We start from the raw sequence: 20,048 nt of genomic DNA, 5'->3' as shown, positions 1-20,048 counted from the left end.
CACGGTTAGAAAGCTGCAGTACCTTGTGGCCTTTCATGCGACTCCAATCATTCATTATGTCATAGCAAAGCAGTGCATATGGTATGGTGCTGGCTTTGAGAGATGAGCAATTTTGATGGCTGAGGAGCTGGGAAACTGCCGTAGCTCTGCCTCAACAAGTTGAGTCTATGATTTACGGATGGTGGGGCCAACGAGATGCTTTCTTTAAATGCAGAGGCCAGTCAAAAGGGTTCTGTTGACTTTGTAGTGGCCTGGTACGGCGCACGAAAGATGACTCGATTCCCGGGTGATTACTTTCGTAGATAGCTTCAGATTCGCGAGGCTCGGTTCGGCTCGGTACCGAACCGCTTGAGCTATACGGCTGAGAGTGCTATTGATGGTTGCGTGAAGATAACAAGCTTGGCACAACTCTGGGCCGTCCAGCAGGTCTACGCCACCGCCAAGAAACTCAACCTCCCGGTTCCGTCGTCGGAGACGCCCACTCCAGGAGAGCCCAAAGCTCTCGTGGCCTGCAGGACCTGAATAAAGTTGATTTCCTTCCTTCCTTGGCACACTGCCAGAGACACTTGTCGGGGACATGTTCAGTGTCGAGTCGTGAAAAATTTCACAATAGTTAAGCCACCTACGAAGGTGAACGCTCAAGAATACCACACAAAGAAAACTCTGCCCCTTCCTCAGACGACAATGATAAGTTAAGAAAACTCATTTCCAAATTGTGATTCCTTTAATAAAGGTACCATCTGTTTTTCCATTCATCTCACATTACATTCGTAGTTTTATTTTACATTTATTTTGCAGTCGACCCTCGAGTTAGAATCACGGTCACGCTACATTCGAGTAAATACGATATGCGACAACATTCTTGATGACAATCAGAAATAAAGCACGAGCAAGAAACAAAGTTGCGACATACACTGCACGGTGAGATGCCCGACGCGCTCCACCTTGTCCGCCTTGTTCTCTGCTGAGCAATAGTAGAGGCCGTCCATCTCTCGTGTCGCGCTCATCGCGGTCATTGTCAACACCGTTTCCTGCTGGTCGTTTTGGGTCTCCTGAAACTTGAAATGCTGCAAGGAGAAGAGAAGCACAGAGGGTCAATTATCCAAGACCAGTTTAACTCGTAATAATTTTTTGCATAATGCAGGGCCCCCACACACAGAGGCACAGGCAAAAATGTTTCACAATTGACTGAGTGGAAGAGGTCAAGAAGGCCCGCGCAAGGAATGCCTCGCCTCTGAAGTAACGTTTTGGCAAAAGGGCTAGTCTGACAAAGACAAGCCTCTTTGTTGAAATGTTTCCTCTGGACTGAGGCTGCTCTCATGCAGCCACGGCTTATCATTCCTCTTCCTGTGCCACTGCCACAGCAGCACCGGCCATTGTGATGAAGAAACAGACAACGCCGTCTTTTTTCTTTGTACAGCCGCTTTCACACTCTGCCCAAAGACTTGCAGCAGTGTGTCTCAAAAAAAAAAGCATCCTTATTTATACTATATAATCTTGCTCAAGTGGAAGACAAATCCACTGCGTGATACTGGTATTTTCCAATTTCGGACATGTACTCAGTACGTGCAGAAATGTATACAGGGTGTCCCACCTAACTTTAGCCAGAGTTAAAAGATATGCGTCCCGGAATCTTGGAAGAACGCCAACATAATCTTAATCCATAAGAAAGGGGACTCTTCAGCTTACTGTCGGTTGCCTACAAAGTATTTACCAAGGTAATCGCAAATAGAATCGGGAACACCTTAGGCTTCTGTCAACCAAAGGACCAGGCAGGATTCCGTAAAGGCTACTCAACAATAGAACGTGTTCACACTATCAATCAGGTGATAGAGAAATGTGCGCAATATAACCAACCCTTATATATAGCTTAAATTGATTACGAGAAAGCGTTTGATTCAGTCGAAACCTCAGCAGTCATGGCGGCATTACGGAATTGGGGTGTAGACGAGCCGTATGTAAAATACTGAAAGATATCTATAGCGGCTCCACAGCCACCTTAGTCCTCCATAAAGAAAGCAACAAAATCCCAATAAAGAAAGGTGTCAGGCAGGGAGATACGATCTCTCCAATGCTATTCACAGCGTGCTTACAGGAGGTACTCAGAGACCTGGATTGGGAAGAATTGGGGATAAGGGTTAATGGAGAATACCTTAGTAACTTTCGATTCGCTGATGATATTGCCTTGCTCAGTAACTCAGGGAACCAACTGCAATGCATGCTCACTGACCTGGAGAGGCAAAGTAGAAGGGTGGGTCTAAAAATTAATCTGCAGAAAACTAAAGTAATGCTTAACAGTCACGGAAGAGAACAGCAGTTTATGATAGGTAGCGAGACACTGGGAGTGGTAAGGGAATATATCTACTTAGGACAGGTAGTGACTGCGGATCCGGGTCACGAGACTGAAATAATCAGAAGAATAAGAATGGGCTGGGGTGTGTTTTGCAGGTATTCTCAGATCATGAACAGCAGGTTGCCATTATCCCTCAAGAGAAAAGTATACAACAGCTGTGCCTTGCCAGTACTCACGTACGGGGCAGAAACCTGGAGGCTTACGAAAAGGGTTAAACTTAAATTGAGGACGACGCAACGAGCTATGAAAAGAAGAATGATAGGTGTAACATTAAGGGATAAGAAAAGAGCAGATTGGGTGAGGGAACAAACCAGAGGTAATGACATCTTGGTTGAAATCAAGAAGAAGAAATGGGCATGGGCAGGACATGTAATGAAGAGGGAAGATAACCGATGGTCATTAAGGGTTACGGACTGGATTCCAAGGGAAGGGAAGCGTAGCAGGGGGTGGCAGAAAGTTAGGTGGGCAGATGTGATTAAGAAGTTTGCAGGGACAACATGGACACAATTAGCACAGGATCGGGGTAGTTGAAGTATGGGAGAGGCCTTTGCCCTGCAGTGGGCGTAGCCAGGCTGATGATGATGATGAAAAGATATGCGAATGCCACGTAGCTGGACAGAACCAAGGTAACGCTGTTTGCCGTTGTTTGTCGTTGCTTGGAGATATAGATTTTTTTTTTCATTCAACCTGACTACATAATCAGTCCGAATTAATCAAGTTCTCAAATATTACAATTAGTGCCAATTATGTTATAGAAGCCAATGAGAAAATTGTACAGAAACGTGAAAAAATCCCGATGCAGCTTTTGTTGCTCAATACGTGCTACATAAGTGCTTTTCCGAGCGTGAAAGAAGCCCGCGAATACACGCAAAGTGCCCAGAGCGGCCAGTTGCGCGGCTATTTCACAACAGTCACAGCAAATAGTGGTTTCATTTTCGCTCGGTGTAAAGCTGCTAAGGATGAAAAACATCAGCTACATTGTGATGGATGGACTATCTGTTGCTCACTGGCGCCAGCAGATCTCAGATGAAGACGCGCACCGTGGCCGCCCTTCGAAGGATGTTGCGAGGCCTTCATCATTGCGGTTGGTAATCAGTGACAAGATGACTATAATTTCAACATCCGCTCTGCTTTTGTGGAAAAGGGAAACATTAATTGCCAGTTCATTTAGTAAGTAAAGGAATGCTGATGTAGCAAGCATGTTTTTATTGATACCCTCGATAATTCGACACTCAGTTAATTCGGAGATTTTTCTCAGTTCCCTAAAATCTCAATTAACAATGTTTTACTGTACTGTACAGTCAACGACTGAATTTTCGGACATGCCTGATATTTCGGACGTCTTCGCGGCACCGCCACGAGCCCCATAGAATCAATGTATAAGGACATCTGAAGTATCGGACGCTCGAACCCCCCGCTGTCCAATTTTCTGTACTTTTTGACGCAACGGAAGGTCCTTTGGCTCCTCGCGCAGCGCCCTTGCAAAGGAAATAGACTTGCAGCTGAAGCATATCACCGCTTTGAACCAGAACTAGCCGAATCTAGCCGCCACACACCGATTTGGTCTGGCCACGCTGGCTATGTTCATCGCCGCACTTCCGCCTCCAGCGGAGTTTCCGGAGCGGTGCCATTACGTTTGTTTGCGCAGGCCACGTTTTGGCTAGTGTGATGTGTGGTTCTGTTGTTGTGTCAAGTGTGCTCTGCGACGCTAGGCCTAGGTGCTTCGACGCTCATCAGCAAACTCCACTGTTCGCAACTTTGAGGATTTCACTTGCCTTCGATGGGCCCCACTCCGTCTTCGTCGTCCTCGTTGATGGCATCGAAGCGTGGAAAGCAGTACCGTCGGTTAACGATGGAGAAGAAAGCCGCCATTATTAAACGAGTCATGAGCGGCCGATCGCAGGCTGACGTGAGCAAGGAGTTCGGAATTTCTAAGCAAACAGTTTCGTATTTCCTCGAGAACAAGGGCAAGATCTTGGAAGCGGACGAAATGCCATCTGGGGCCCCCCAAAAAAAGAATGCAAGCCAAGGTGTTCATCCAAAGCGTTTGCTGGTCTTGGGCTCCATCTTGAAAGAAAAGGCAGGAACTCTCGCAGTTTAAATGGACATTGAGGATTTTAAATTTAGTGATGGATGGTTGAGGAACTTTAAACGTCGGAATGACCTCAAGTTCAAGAAGATGTGCGGTGAGAGCGGCGCTGTCGACAGTGCAGTTATTGAGCAGTACCGCAACGGAAAACTTCAGTCTTTATTGTAGCAGTTCTCTGCTAACAACGTTTTCAACTGCGACGAAACTGGTTTGTTTTTTTAAGATGTTGCCGGAAAGAACGCTTGCTTTTGCTGGTGACCCATGCCACGGTGGCAAGCACAGTAAAGAACGGCTGACCGTTCTTGTCAGCAGCAGCATGTCTGGCAGCAACATGTCCGTCTGGCTGACCATTCTCATCAGCAGCAATATGTCTGGCAGCGAGAAGCTTCCCTTGTTAGTAATTGGGAAGTCAAAGAACCCGAGGTGCTTTAAAGGGGCAACGCTGCCAGTGTTGTACGAAGCCAACAGAAAGGCATGAGTGACTCAGCAGTTGTTCGAAAGTTACGTCCACAGGTTGGACAGGAAGTTTGAGCTTCAGAACAGACTTGTCGTGCTCTTCATTGACAACTGTGCCGCTCATGGTCACATCAAGAATTTGAAGGCTGTCCAGCTGGAATTCATGCCACCCAACACGACTGCAGTCTTCCAACCAATGGACCAGAGCGTCATCCGCAATCTGAAACTTTTGTACCATTCACGGGTACTAAACCGCATGGTGCTGTGTGCGGAAAACGGCGAAGGCTACAACGTTGATCTTCAGTCTGCTGTTGGAATGCTTGCGGACAAATGGAAGGCAGTGAGGCAAGACACGATTCGCAACTGTTTTCGCCACGTGGGCTTCGTACTCGCCACAGGGGAACCAGACTTGCCTGAAAGCAACATGATTGACATGTGCCCGCCCATGGACGACGTGATCAACGACCTCCGCTCTACTGGGGTTTCCATACCCACGGAAATAACTTTTGAACAGTTTGTTGACACTGACAACGAGCTCAACTTCTGCGCAGAACTGACTGACGAGGAAATAGTCCGTCTGGTTGTGGGGGATTCGGAAGACTGCGATGTTGAAAATGAGGAGCCAATGCCTGCGCCGCCTACAAGCGCCAAGTTGACGCGAGCACTGTTGACTCATCGGTGTACAGTGCTGACATGACCCTCGCTCAGATCGAGGCAAATATGATAGCATGCAACCGGAACGCCGTCCAAACAACAATTAACAAGTTCTTCAAGCCACTGCAGCAATAACACCGGCTGCCCGACGATGCACATGTACATAATAAACCGGCAGTCAGCTGCATACAGTTTTTTGAACGCCTCTTTTTATAGCTACTTCACCAATGCTTTGGCAGGGTTTCGGAAGCCTGGTACTTCGCCCTTTACCTCTAGATCCGAGAAAAAAAGAAAAAAAGGTGAGTTTTTTTGCATGCATTCATTTTTTTGGACTGCCTGAATTTTCCTATGTTTTTACGTTCCCTAGAGGGTCCGAAAAATCGGTGGTTGACTGTATATGAATACGACCTTTGACTCTACAATGCTGTCTGATCAGGCTGTGTTGCGCGAATTCAGTTTGGCGAAAGCGTTCACAGTGGTTGCTGGCATATGCTTGGCTTCCAGCCACCAGTCTAGTCCCCAATATCACGCCCAAACACTCATGCACACTGGTCTCAACATATTGGAGGCCACCTTGCTGCAACAACAAGCTGCTGCGGCCGTACGATGAAGCTAGGCCTGACCAGCACCACTTGGTCAGAATTCAGCATCGAAAGTTCTAGTTTGGTGCTGAGTCAACCAAATTCTTAGTAGCTGCCGTACGTAATTTTAAAAGTAATGAAACTGCCTCGCCAACAAAAGGGAAAGATATACAATAACACGAACAGCAGAAAAATTGTTTATTGCCACTATGTCTGCAACATTGTGTATGTCATGTTATGCTCGAAAAATCGAACGAGACACCATACAACGCCTGAAACTGATCACCATACCCCATTGGTCATACAGGAGAGGAGCATGGAGTCTGACTCAGTGCCAGCGTGATCGATGGTGGCTGCTGCCTGACAAGCAATGCTGTTCCGTTGCCTAAGCAACCCACATACAGTGGAATGGAAGGTACTGAAAACAGACAACAACCTGAGGATGAAACAGGGATATCGTCCAGGCTTAATTGGGGAGGCTTGGCACGATCCACCGAGAAGTTAACGCAGCTGCTTGTCTACACCAAGCCGCTTTCGATGGTGCGGGGGAACGGCACTCGAGTTTTCAAAAGCCCGAGCAACCCTTTCGGAGCAGGGTGGGCGCAGATTTTCTCATGTTCTGCTGAAATATAGCAGGATGTACAGTGAAACCTCGTTATAACGAACAGTTAAAAACTCGGAAATTAGTTCGCTATATCCATAATTCGTAATATAAAATTTCGTAAAAAATACATGCAAGAGGAGCAAAATTCAATCAGAGAAGGCACAGCAACTCGAACGATGCTTACTTGGGTCACGTTCATTTATTTACGCACAAAAAACTGCGTTATCGCGGCCTGCTTCTTGGTGTTGATCGCATACCATATCACGCCCTGTTCCACAGTTTGCAAACACTCAACAAGGGCAAACCCACTGCCCTCAATAGCACTGCACGTTGAATAATCTCGAGCATGGTCTTTAACGTCAGTGCCACTCTTTTTTTCACATTCATCGCCATCACAGCACTACGCACACTCGCGCACCGCACTCGAAACGACCACCGAAAGAGCCTCCACACAACGCTACGACGGCCACGCCACTGCTAACACTAAAACGCAAAAGCAACATTCGATCACGCCGCTGCTGAAGCGGCGCTGTCAGCGGTTGTGAGATGCGGACGATTTCTTTGGCTGTCAACTCTCGATGACGACGTGGCATCTGTGGAGCTGTCAGCGCCTGCGAGGTAGTCCTGAACGTTTGCTGCGCCGCGCAACACACCTGTAGTGCAACGAAGCCTGCCGCCTACTATTAAAGTGAGGTAGGGCTTGGCGTCGCGAAGTTCGTTATATCCGTTTTATGCCAAATTGCGTTCGCTATAGGAAGTTAAAAATACATGTGTTTGACAAAAATATTTCGGAAGAGTTCGATATATTCAATAATTCGTTATATGCGTGTTCGTTATATCGAGGTTTGACTGTAGCAGGGTTCGCCTCTCGCGCAGTTCTGCAAAATTTGCGCAGCAGTAGCATCACTGTACTGCATCACACAAGTATAACAGCCGAGTGCCAATATACACATACACAGAACAGACAGTATGCACATGTAAGTTTTCTGTGTGAACAAAATCAAGCAGACAGAAGGGCTTGACATTCAGTAACAAGCACATGAAACGAACAGTCATTAAAGCCAAGGAGAGCATATGTGAAATGAATTACTCTTTCATTGTTGAACATGAGAGTCAAGATTTGTGATAACCTTCATACTCTTAAAACAAAAGGAAACAAAAGTGCTAGAAACAGAACTTTGTGGCCAGTGGGAGCCGAACCCCTAACCTCTGCAGGGTGTGCACACTGCACTGGCAATTGAGATACAGTCGACTCACGTTAATATGAAGTTCACGGGGACCGCAAAAAACTTCGAATTAAACGAACTTCTAATTAAGCACAAAACACAAAAAACAGCACTTTATTTGTGACGGCACAAAACACAAAAAAACAGCACTTTATTTGTGGCAATGGATTCCGATAGGGCCATTCTGGACTCACTCTTGGCTTTCGCCAAGGACGCGCAGCTTCTAGGACGGCTCTGAGTACGCCTCCCCCCTCCCCTTCCTATTCCCCATTATAGGCCTTCGCGCCATCCCTTAATAAATACATTTTGTCATCATCATCATTTGTGGCAAAATCGAGTATTTTCTCTAAGAAAAATAGTCGGTCATCTTGCTTTGCTTCTTCTTGCCGAATCGCGCTGCTGAAAGCAAGTTCTGCAGGCTGTAGATGTGGCGGAACGCTTCTTCCGCATTACCTTCAGCGACAAAGAAGCACTCCGCGAGAGCAAGGCCAGCAGCTACATCGGCAGCCTTAGGTTGCGGCTCGCCTTCAACGTCATCGTCGCTTTCCTGGGTCGCTTCGTAGGGCCGAATAATCTCTACAATTTCGCTATCCGTCAACGCACCCCACGTTTCGACCGCCTTGTCTACGGCGACGTAATCTTCGAAATTGACGTCCGCGAGAGCATCACCAAAATCAGTGCCGTCAAGCTCGCTTGTTGACGCTTCCTCCGCTGAAATTTCAGAGGCATCCACCGAAGAAGCTGCCACAAAACCGCAAGCCCTGAAGCAGTTTGGGATTGTTTCTTGCTTCACACGATCCCATGCTCGCGCCAACATGTGGATGGCACTAAGCAGGCTCACCTCGTACTTTGTGGAGCTATCCATACACAAAATCATGCGCTCGAGGAGGTGCCGCCTGTACAGGACTTTAACATTCTTGATGATGCCTTGGTCCATTGGCTGCAAAACAGCCGTTGTGTTCGCAGGGAAAAATGCGAGGCGTATTGCACTCAAGGCTGGCACATTCACGTAAGTACTGCAGTGATCGACAAGGAACAACAACTTGCGGTTCGAAGCAGCAAATTTACGGTCCAATTTGCTTATCCAGCTCTTGAAGATTTTGGCCGTCATCCACGCTTTTTTGTTCGCCTCATAGTCCACAGGCAGCGTCTTCATGCTTTTAAAACATCTTGGCTTCGGGCTTTCCCGGTCACAAGTAACCAACATCGTTCCGTGCCAGTCATGTTTGCCGCGATCAGCACCGACACTCTCTCCTTGCTGCGTTTGCCCCCAGCACAGTCGTCGTCCTTGAATGTCAGGGTCTTCTCTGGTAGAAGCCGATAGAAGAGTGCAGTCTCATCTGCATTGAAGATGTCTTCCGGTCTGTATTCGGCGAGATATTCACGCAGCTTTCCATCCTTCCACGTGGCGCATGTTTCCTGGTTAACGGACGCCTTTTCACCACACACGCTCTTGAAAACCAGGTCATGGCGATCTTTAAAGCGCGTCAGCCATCCATCTGACGAAACGAAGTCATCGATCCCCAACATTGCTGCAAGTGTTCGGGCTTTCATCACAACGATGTCTCCGCTGAGAGGAAGTTTGTTGCTCCTGGCCTCCCTAATCCAAACCAGCAGAGCCTTCTCCAACTCTGGGTAAGCGCCGGTGCGCATTCGCTTCCGAGAAGTCTTAACTTGTCGTTCTCAAATGCATCCATTATTGTGCGCTTGTTCTTGATGTAGTTTGAGAGCGTGTTCGGCTTGATCCCGTACTTCCGCGCTATGTCTTGTTTGACGGCACCTCCCTTCTCAACTTCCTTCAAAACCTCGACTTTCGTTGCCAGGTCGAGCGTGTGATAAGAGCCACGGTTTGCCATGGCTATAAACTGCGCGACTAGGTACAGTCAATTCCGAATCACACGTGGAACAACCTAGCCTACGAGCTTCCCGCACAAAGGCGCTCGACCAACACACGCCTCGACATACGCTGCGCACGCCGCAAGACTAATCTCGCACAATCTCGCCACTGCCAGTATGCAGCGCTGCGTGCACCTTTGGCACCCGCGTGGCCTCTGGCGGGAGCCGCTTCGCCTCCCGCCGGAGTTGATCGCGGAGGCCACGGCAGCCGTAGCAATGAATAATCGCGCCGCTCCAAGAAGGATGGCGTTGCGGGCGGCTGCGATGACACCAACGCGGAGCACGGAACTGTTGCAACACTTGAAAAATTGCACATTCTACCAAAGAATGACGGTCACCTCGAGGGTCCCGGCTGAAAATTAACTTCCAATTAAACAATATTACTGGATGAGGACTTCGATCTATCGAGCGATTTCTTCTATAGGATTACATGCAAAACTGACGGGACCAGCACTTCACTTCTAATTACCCGAAAATTCCAATTAAGCGGCTTCGAATTATCGGGAGTCGACTGTACAATAATGTCTGTCCCTTCATTCAGTGGGCCTCTTCAATTTTCGGTGTTGTGGCAGCCCACTGGCAGCCAGACGGCAGCAAGCTAGTTCTGATCCCGGTAGGAAGTCACGTGGGATGAAATCTCAAGAGAACCTGAAGCTGCCTAAAGTTTGCAAAATCAAGCATCGGGACAGCTGGCAGCTGGATACACGTAAACAGGCTACCAGCATGGGAGCAGACGGAGAGGTCGACACTCGCTCGGAACAGTTGGCCCACTTACGTATTGCCAGCTTGACAACAAGCAGTTACGTTTGTCAAATAGCTGAAACGGTATTCTCAAGCGTTTGGGTATACAATCATTTTAGCAAGATTTCGTGCAGCTCGGCACATGACGCACACTGTCAACCTCACTTTGCACAGAGTAAATAAATGGTTTCAGATGCGTTTCATGCCAAGATGCGAAATGACGTGAGTGATCGTATCCCCAAAAGAGATCGCTGGAAGATGCCTGCTCACAGCGATCATGTTGCCCACAGGTGGACATTGATGAGTTGGCGTTCTGTCATCATTTGACAAGACGCGAAAAAGCAGGATATCGGGTACGTCGCACACGCATAAAACTTGGTGCCGGCCTGTTTGGGCTTGGAGTTCAGAAAGTCTGTTTCGGCCGATGGTGCTTCTCTTGTGCCCCCGTGCTGAAGGAGCTGGGGCTGCATCTGACGCATGAAAGTGCACGCCGCCTGTGACCAACGAAAAGTATCGCACAAGAAACAGTATTGGTCAATCATGAGAGCGATAAGCTAATGTAATTGTGGCCATTACTCAACTAGTGTTTTTCATTATTTCAACAGTCTAGTTCGAACAAAGATTTCGAGCTCGCTGCCCTAATACGCATTGGAGAGGCGAAGCAAATGTTGGCTAGCTGCAATGCCTTCATCAACTGCTGGAAAATGAGATATTACTGCATATACACGAGTGATGTGAAAAGCGATACCACCAGAGAAAGATGAAGCCAAAAGGCACCACAGCGGATGGAAACAAGTGGCTACAACTTGCGCAGAACACGATGCAGATATCACGCATGCATGAGAGTGCGGCGCACTGTTCACAGGCAGGACGGATGGTCAGAAGAATGGAAAGGACGTTCTCTTCCCAGGACCCAAAAAACATCAATAATGTTAAAACGTTCGCCACCACTCGCATTGCACCGCCTCACAAAGCGTAACGGTACGTCAGAACTATTAGAAGACGACGCTATAGAAGTAATGAAACCCGAAGGTGACTGCAGCCAGTTGACTGAGCAAGGTCAAAAGACGTCCTCAAGCACCCATATTGCAATCCGTCAAGTCCCCACAAAGATGGCGGTGAGCGCTCATCACCGCTTCTCATCACCTCAGAGAATTTCCGGAGAGCAGCCAGACCAAAATTGCCCCTGGCTGGTTCTGGCAGCCCGTAGGTAACCAGAAGTGGAAAATTGCTGGCCGAAGATACGACATGAAAGCGTGGTGCATTCGCAAACTGAGGCTTCTTGCAGAAATGCTCCTGTTGTTGTATGCAGTTATTTCTCCGGTGTGTGTGCAGATTTTTTTCCTTTCCAGGTTGTTCTAATAGGGGGTGCCAGTTATACATGAAAAAATATGGTAAGCCTTCGTACGCTAACCTCAAAACAGTGTCTTAACTAGAGTTGAGACCCTCTGTGTGATTCCAAAGATTATCTCAATTTTAACCCTCTCATAAGAGCATTTGAAAGTTTAACTAAAAGAGAAATTTTGCTTTTGCTTATGTTTCCTCTGGTTTCACTGCATGTTGTCTTCACATTCATTACCAAATTCTGAGCCCTTGGTTCTCATATTACTCTTGCTAATTTCACAATGCCTTATATCTGGCTGGTTTCAATGCTACAATTGCACCATGTGGCTACACTGTACATAACTAAGGTTACTTAGTCAGCTCTGGTGATTAAAAAAAAAAAATCTGACTGTTGCAAGGTTTCTGACATTTAGAACTGCCACAAACCTTTGCCTCAAATCTGCTTTTAATAATCCAAGGGGATCGATGAGACAACCCGCACATATCTGTGTATAAATGCCTAGTAGAATTTGCAAATGAGAGGTGGGAATCTGTTTTAAGGAACTACATGACTGATGCCACAATGTAACGCTAACAAACAGTAGGGTTCACTAATCCTTCATAAACAGTGTTCCCATAGCAGACTTAAGCCTTTCCAGTCCACAAAGAAGCCATCATTCATTCCATCTAGTGAGAATTATGAAGGTTTGTTTTCCTGCGCTCCTACGCGCGCCTCGGACGTGAGGAGAGCAGACGCCTTCTTCCCTTCTTACATGGGGAACAAGATTGCTTTCTGCGTAATGGCGCAACCCTCTTGCATACCGGTCGCAAACGTAGATTGTCACGTGGCAACAGAGCCCCGTACCAGTTGGCCTGAGCCAAGAACAAAGCGGGGCTGTCGAAATTGGCGTGGGCAGCAAATGCCGGAGAGGAGAAGACTGAGCCAGGACGAAGGAAGGACCTCAGGCAAACATTTCGTTCCTATCCTTTGTCGTGCTCTGCCTTTGTTCACCACACGATTGACCCCAACAAAAGTCCTGGTCCTAACTAGCCTGCTTCCAAGCAAATCCACTGGAGCAATAAACGTTGTGCTTCTTATTTAACAGTTTTAAAATAAATTCAAGGGCTTTACGTGCCAAAACCACGATACGCTTATGAGGCACGCAGTAGTGGGGGACACTGGAATAATTTTGACCACCTCGGGTTTTTTAAGGTGCCCCCGATGCATGGGACCACAGGTGTTCTTGCATTTCACTACCATCAAAATGTGGCCCCCATGGTCGGGCTTCAATCCCGCGACCTCGTGCTTAGCAGCACAACACCAGAGCCATTAAGCCACCGCAGTGGGTTATTCAACAGTGTGTTGTCATGTTTCTGCAGTCTTCGTACCGCCTAAGCCTTACGCACAAAGGCAGCTTGAGAGAACCCTAGTTTTAGTCGAATGTGACTATATCGAACTTGTTTATATCAAATTACTGTGTATATCAAACAATGCCGGAAAACAGTACAGTTACAATGAGTATATATAGCAAAAATTACAGTTACACTAAACAAAAATAGCAGCAACTCCCGATATACTGAACGCCAAGTGGCACAAAAGTGCCCCCAGAAGTTGGCTTCCCTCGTAGGGGCAGGGAAACCTGCCAACACATCCCAAAGGTTATTAAGCACGGTGGCGCAGCTTCATCCACCCGCTATCCTTCCCGTGACCATGCTGCATTGGGCAAGCTGTCGACATGCCCCTGCAAAAAATGATTCTGGCCTGTCCGTAGCGCTTGCCGAGACAGCCAATCAGAGGCTCTTCTGCCTTGTTGTGCAAGTGCGAGTTGTCTCGCTGCTCTCATCCATCGTTGTGCTTACGCCTTGTGGGCCTTCTCCCGCAGTGTTGCTGTGATGGCTAGCGCAAAAGTGGCAGAATTTGTCTTTCGTCATGAAGCTCGACACCATAAATAGAGTCTACTGCAGTGAGAACATCATTCAAGATTCCGAAGAGCACTGTCAGCACAATCTTGAAGAATAAGCGGAAGATTAGGGCTAAAGCGAACAAACTCGCGACCCGGTGCCCGTGGCGCCTGACGCATACGCACGGCTGTATATAAGACATTGAGGTGGCCGTGTACAAGTGGTTCATCCGAAGCTGCTTCAGACAGCAAGACTTCCGCGTGCCCGGTGATGACTAAAAACTCTGATGAGTGTGACTAAAGCCATTGCTGGTGTTGCCAAAGTAAGGAACGAGCTGTCAGAATTCCCGGAAGCTGTTTATGGATCAACGGTCGATGAGTTTGTGAGTGCGGATGATGGTGCCACAACCACGGGAGAGCCCGGAAACGAAGACTACTTCGTACCGAGCACAAGTGATAGCGGGCACAATGAGGAAAGCAACGACGACCCTTCACCCATATCCTCTGATGTGATCGGTGCACTCGCACTAGTCCGGCACTTCTGTGCGAATGTGGAAAGTTGTGGCCTCAGCTGCTCCCCCTCTTCATACAATGTGGAGAAGTGCCTGCTTTCGCAGGCAGCAAAGTTGCCCAAGTAGAAGATACAGGACTATTTTGTATGAAACTAAGCTAGTTTCATCAATAAAGTGCTCTTATAAATGGTATGTGGTTTTATGATGTCCAATTCTCCAGCAGGCTTATACCGAATTATGCCCTATGTCGAACTGATTGGTGTTTTTTGTGAGTTCGATATAACCGGGCTTGATTGTACTATCTGTACAGCAATTAAGTTTCTACTGTCCTTGAACTTTTCCCACCACTCGTGATTTGGTTTCTATCACACTGTCACAGCAATGCCAGGCAATTCTCTCAGCTACGGCACGTCGACAAGAGCACAAAGTCTTTCAAAAAGTGCGCATGCATCATAGGCGGAGAGTTTTCATTTTTCTGGGGGGGGACCATCTTTCTAATCCCATATATATATATACACACATTCCACTTGAAGAAATTCGTGTGACCTCGAAGAATTGGGCGCTGAAGTGACGGCATTATATGTGTATATACAAGACCTTTGCGGTGAAGCTGCAGTCTCTCTCTCTCCCTCTCTCTTTTTTTTTTGTGAGTCTACTGTTGATTCTGATTATGAGTGAACCTGGCTTGGCCCCATTTCAGTTGCTGAGTGAATTATACAGTGTTCCCCAATTATGCACCAAGAATTAAAAAAGGAGCAAGCAGTTGCATCACTCGAAGAAAACCTAGTGCATAATGTTTCCAGGACAGTGGAGTACCCGCCAGTAATTCTTTCATTATTGAGATTTAATTCAGTAATTGCAATTAATTATCTAACTCAAGAAGTACTGTCTTAATTTTCTAAGTGTCAGTGAGAAATTTGTAGGCACCCCAAAATGACATCCAAATGAGGTGTTTTGAGTGACGTACTAACTGCGTACAATTTTTTCCGATTGGCCAAGAAATCTCGTGGAGTATAAAAATACCACGTGAGTGTACTCCCACCCATATGATAAAACAGCGCCCTCTAATAAGCCGATTAAAAGGGCGGTTCGATTCATTCTGCGAAATTATGACAAAAACCTCAGTATTACCGATGGCAAGCGCAGACTTCATTGGCAAGATCTAAAGGACAGAAGAAAGGGGCTCGGACTCAAATTTTTTTCAGTGTTTACAATTCTAAAACAGGCATTGACAGGAACAAATATATTACATTACCATCGCATACCGTATTTACTTGCATAATGATCGCACTCGCGTAATGATCGCACCCCTGAACTTTGTCGTCAAAATTCGATTTTTGTTATTTCCCATGTAATGATTGCACCCCGAACTTGCCACAGCGATATGTCATGTGCCAAGTCTAGCTAAAATTGATCACGCTTACCATCTGTCGAATGCTATACGAACAACTCTTCCAAGATAAACCAAGCGGCCTACACGCACCAAACATTCTTAAGTAGATGCCTCATTTCATTACTTTCATCACTTTCCGCACTTTCATGACTAAATGAAAGCTACAACCAAACTTGCCTTTATTATGTGTATGCTTTATAATGGTTGTGGTCAACAACAACAGAAAAGGCGCCTTTCGGTTCTTCTCATCTGCACTCGTGGGCACGCAACAAATCGCAAGCGGCAATGATAGTAGCCACGTTTACATTGATATGTTAAAAGTGTACCCTATTCATACGCCGACGCTTGTAAGACAGCTAAGATATTCACCCACCCTTAGCGGAAACATGACGTATTAGGATAGTAGTGAAGACGCATGCCGCAGTTTCCGCAGCATGCCGGCCATGTGTTTCTACGTCCCTGGCAGCTAAGCGCGCCCATCTGTTTCTGTCCCCTCAAAGTGGACATGGCTATGTTATTGCCGCAAACTTGCTGATATTAACGATATTATTCATTACTGATACGGAAGAAACTGTTTCAATGCACGTAATGTACTCACGAGAAGGGGAAAAAATCGTGTTCGGCGCGTTTGGCTTGCTTCGCCTGGCCGCCATTTTAATTTTGGTGTCCCGCAGCAAACACGGGACAAAAAAACATTTTTTCTTTTCGCGGGAAATTTAACCCGTGTAATGATCGCACCCCTGATTTTGTGTCAGTTGTTCTGACAAAAAAGTGCGATCATTATGCGAGTAAATACGGTATCTCATGTAGAAGAGATCATGCCTTGGAACTCCTTGAATTTCCTTTTAAAGGTGACACCTTGCGTTATGAATTTTTTTGTAGGACCACGAGGGAGTGGAATGCTCTGCCATCAAATATTGTTGGTATACAATGTAATGAAAAGTTTTACCACGCTTTGTGTGTTGAAATAAGTGTCAATTGATGTAGATATGCATGTACCTCCCTGCTCTAATGCCTTCCAAGGCGATGCAGGTACTCAATAAATAAGTAAATAAATAAATAAATAAATAAATAAAGTGCCTGTTGCAAACCCAAAGAGACAGCGCATCACCTTGATAATCGTACAGAAGGAGCACCAACAGCAGGTTTTGCGGCTTCACAGCCATTCCTTCCTCTCATTTCTAGTTGCACTGATTATTCGTCTCACAAGGCCGACTGATCGCATTTATAACAAAAGTCAATTGATAACGTGGCCGAAGCACCGCTTCAACCACACAAGAAATGCGAAAAGCAATGTAATAGGCATAGAATGTTTCAAAACACCGGCATTGCTTGCACCGCATCGGAAGAGTACGCGCATAGCTATATTTAGCGTCAGAAACTTGCTTCAGACGAAAGCCAAATGAATGTTACCGTTTTATTTTTTATGAAAGTGTATACGTGCTGCGAAAAGAGGTTCATGTCAAAAAACAAAAGCGAAATAAACAGACCGGGAAGCGACAAACGTGAAGAGAAAAAGCAGAACCAATGCATTCAAGAAAGTAAATATACCACTTCTAAATGAGCCAAATTGGCAATCAGGATGTCTGGGGAAAAAAAAAAAAAAGAGCACAGGAAAGAAAGAAAGAAAACCGTCAGATTTCATTGATGCCCTTATTATCTATGAATTCATAAGCTCCATTGAACACCAGCCTTGAGGACGTATTCGAATAGGTCTCCTTTTGCAGCTACGCAGTACTGTGTCCGTTTTATCACATTTTCAGCGGTTTTTTTGATGACCGACGCCAGAATTTTACGGCAGACATCCATTATCGATGCCTTGAACTAATCTGATGTCCGTCTCGATCATCTAAGCATGATCTTTCACATAACGCTAAAGAAAGAAATCGAGTAGAGAGAAGTCAGGTGACCTAGCCGGCCAATTTACAAGGCTCGTCCCTTCCAATCTATTGCGCACGAAAAATTGCATCCAGCCAGTTTCGTGCTCGGTTGCTGCTGTGTGTTGGCGTCCCATCTTGCCGATACCACAGAAGTGGAACACAAGACAGCGGGACTTCGCTGAGAAACTCATCCACCACTGCTTCAAGGATTTTGTCCACGTAACACTGTCCAGTCAGTGTGTCATCAAACAAGATGGGCCTGATTATAGCACTGGCGTAAATTCCGCATCAGGCATTGAACGACCACTGGTGCTGGTGCCGATTGCGCTTTACCCAGTGTGCATCGTACTCACTCCAATAGTGTGCATTATGCAAATCTACCTGGGTGTTTCTGCAAAAATGGGCTTCATCTATGCACTTGATGTTGCTCAAAAAGTCCGGTGACTCATTGGCTCTTGTGAGGACCCAATTCGAGAAATCTAGACGATTCTATGGGTCTCTATTGTCCAAGCATTGGTGCTGGTTAAGGTGGTAGGGGTGAAAGAACGTCACTTAGAATCCTCCAAACTGACAACTTGGAAATTTGTACCTGGACGGCCACATGCCGCATGCTAGCATGAGGGTTTGATTCCATAAATGCTAGAACATTCGTGCGTAGGCTAAAACACAAAAATTGAGTCCTCTGCTGCTGTTTCTTGAAGCTGCTGGTTTTTCTGAGGTTTTCATAATTTCTGATAGTTGATGCGTTTGGTCTACAACTGCACTTCCATGACTGATATATATATTTGCTGCCTTCCTCTTGCCATTTGCAGATCCCAAGGCAAGAGTCATGTTTACCTTCCGCTCATTAGAGAAACGCATGGCGACTGGGACGAAACAAAACACATCTTTAAACCTTTTCACTGACATTGTCAATTTGCTTTTGTGATGATAGATTTTGTGGAAAAAAAAAAAAGGAACGCATCCGTGCACTTCATCTACGCTAAGACAACAGCTATCACGTCTTGTCTCTAACTAACACCAAACGCCACATGTTACTTGAGTTAGGACGTGGCAGATAAGGCACTAGTTCGCTCGCCATGTTTTTCTTTTTTTTTTTTCGTTCTGTATAACTCAGAGGGAGTCCTTTCGAGGGCACTGCTTTATAGTTCGGGTGGAAGCACAGTCACGTAGTGTCCCCCATATTTCGCGGGGTTTATTTATCAGTCGGAAAAAAAATTAGCGCGCAATTAGGATGTCGCTGAAGAAACTGCAGTTGGGTATATCTCTTGGCTGTGCCTTCAAGTACCTCATTGACACTTTGATAATTAGGATAGTACATCTCGAGTTAGATAATTAATTACAATTACCTAAATAAACCTCAGTAACGAAAGATTGATTGGTAGCTACTCCACAGTACTGTGAACAATACGCACTAGGTTTTGTTCGAGCAACGCATTGCTCTTTTTTAAAATCTTGGTGCATGATAGTTAACTGGGACGCCCTGTATATATTTATGGCCTTTGCATGCAACTGATGATGTTTCCATCCCTTATAAATGTTGTAAATTATTAGAAGTTTTTTTTTTTTTCATGAGTCATTACCAATGTTTATCGGAAAGGGAAATGATACTGAGACACAACATTCACGTGCATTTCACATGCCATTAATAAAACTTTCTGCCGAAAGGGGTCACTGAAGTCTATAGGTCCTTTTTTACATAGGTCAACATATAGGTCAACAAGCACGCAAAACAATTTTAAGCGTGGGGAACATACACCAACATATTCATTCTCTAGGCATAGGCTATCCATACCTGTAGAAATAATTTTTAATTGGCTACCTCCATCTCGTTAAAAATATAATAAACTTTGTCCTATGTATACATTTAAATATATTGTACGCGTGCACGCTGTTTACAGTGGATATTTAAAACAATGTTGAAGTGAGAAAATATGGATGAGGCAGCCACAGCTAATGCTTCTATTGCGCGAGCCCTACTATTGTCAGCGTTTGCAGAAATAAAGCAAAAGTATGAATTAAAAGGTGTGCACATCCATGTCAACAATGATGCAGTAAGCTATTAGCCCCAGTAAAATTTTAAGTGAAAAGGTCAAGGAAAGTCAAAAGAAACTTCAAACGATGTGGGTGGCAAAGCTCTGGTAACGGCACTTCAGTTGTGTGTGGGGGGGGGGGGGGCGAGGGGTGTTCTGCACTGCCCAGGGGGAAGGGGGGGCTCAGCCCCCACCGGAAAACTCCGGGCTCGGGCCACTGAGCCCTCCCTGTTGTCGGCGCCTACAGCATGCATATCTTGCAACAGCACGTTACAGCTGATATGCTAGCTTCTTTGATGCAGCTAGTACATGTAGTAGTATGGTATAAACGTCAATGCCAGCCTTTTTACAGTCCACAGACAGGTAACGATTTCCACATGACAACAATAACTGCAGGGTTATCAAG

The 20,048-nt window shown here is 46.1% G+C and overlaps 1 protein-coding gene across 3 annotated transcripts in view; it reads right to left on the bottom strand.

Annotated features, from left to right (window-relative positions):
• The window catches only part of Fas2 (fasciclin 2), a 192,804-nt gene that overhangs the window by 45,865 nt on the left and 126,891 nt on the right, over positions 1 to 20,048 (bottom strand). For all 3 annotated transcript variants that reach the window (XM_065450683.2, XM_065450697.2, XM_065450689.2), the window contains exon 9: positions 914 to 1,067. In XM_065450683.2, the coding sequence (XP_065306755.1) occupies positions 914 to 1,067 (154 nt within the window). The remainder of the gene's footprint in view (positions 1 to 913; positions 1,068 to 20,048) is intronic.

This window comes from Dermacentor albipictus, chromosome 4, assembly GCF_038994185.2.
Source record: "Dermacentor albipictus isolate Rhodes 1998 colony chromosome 4, USDA_Dalb.pri_finalv2, whole genome shotgun sequence".
NCBI classification, from domain to species: Eukaryota; Metazoa; Arthropoda; class Arachnida; order Ixodida; family Ixodidae; genus Dermacentor; species Dermacentor albipictus.
Note: the sequence above shows the minus strand (reverse complement) of the source record. Positions and strands in the feature narration are given on the sequence as shown.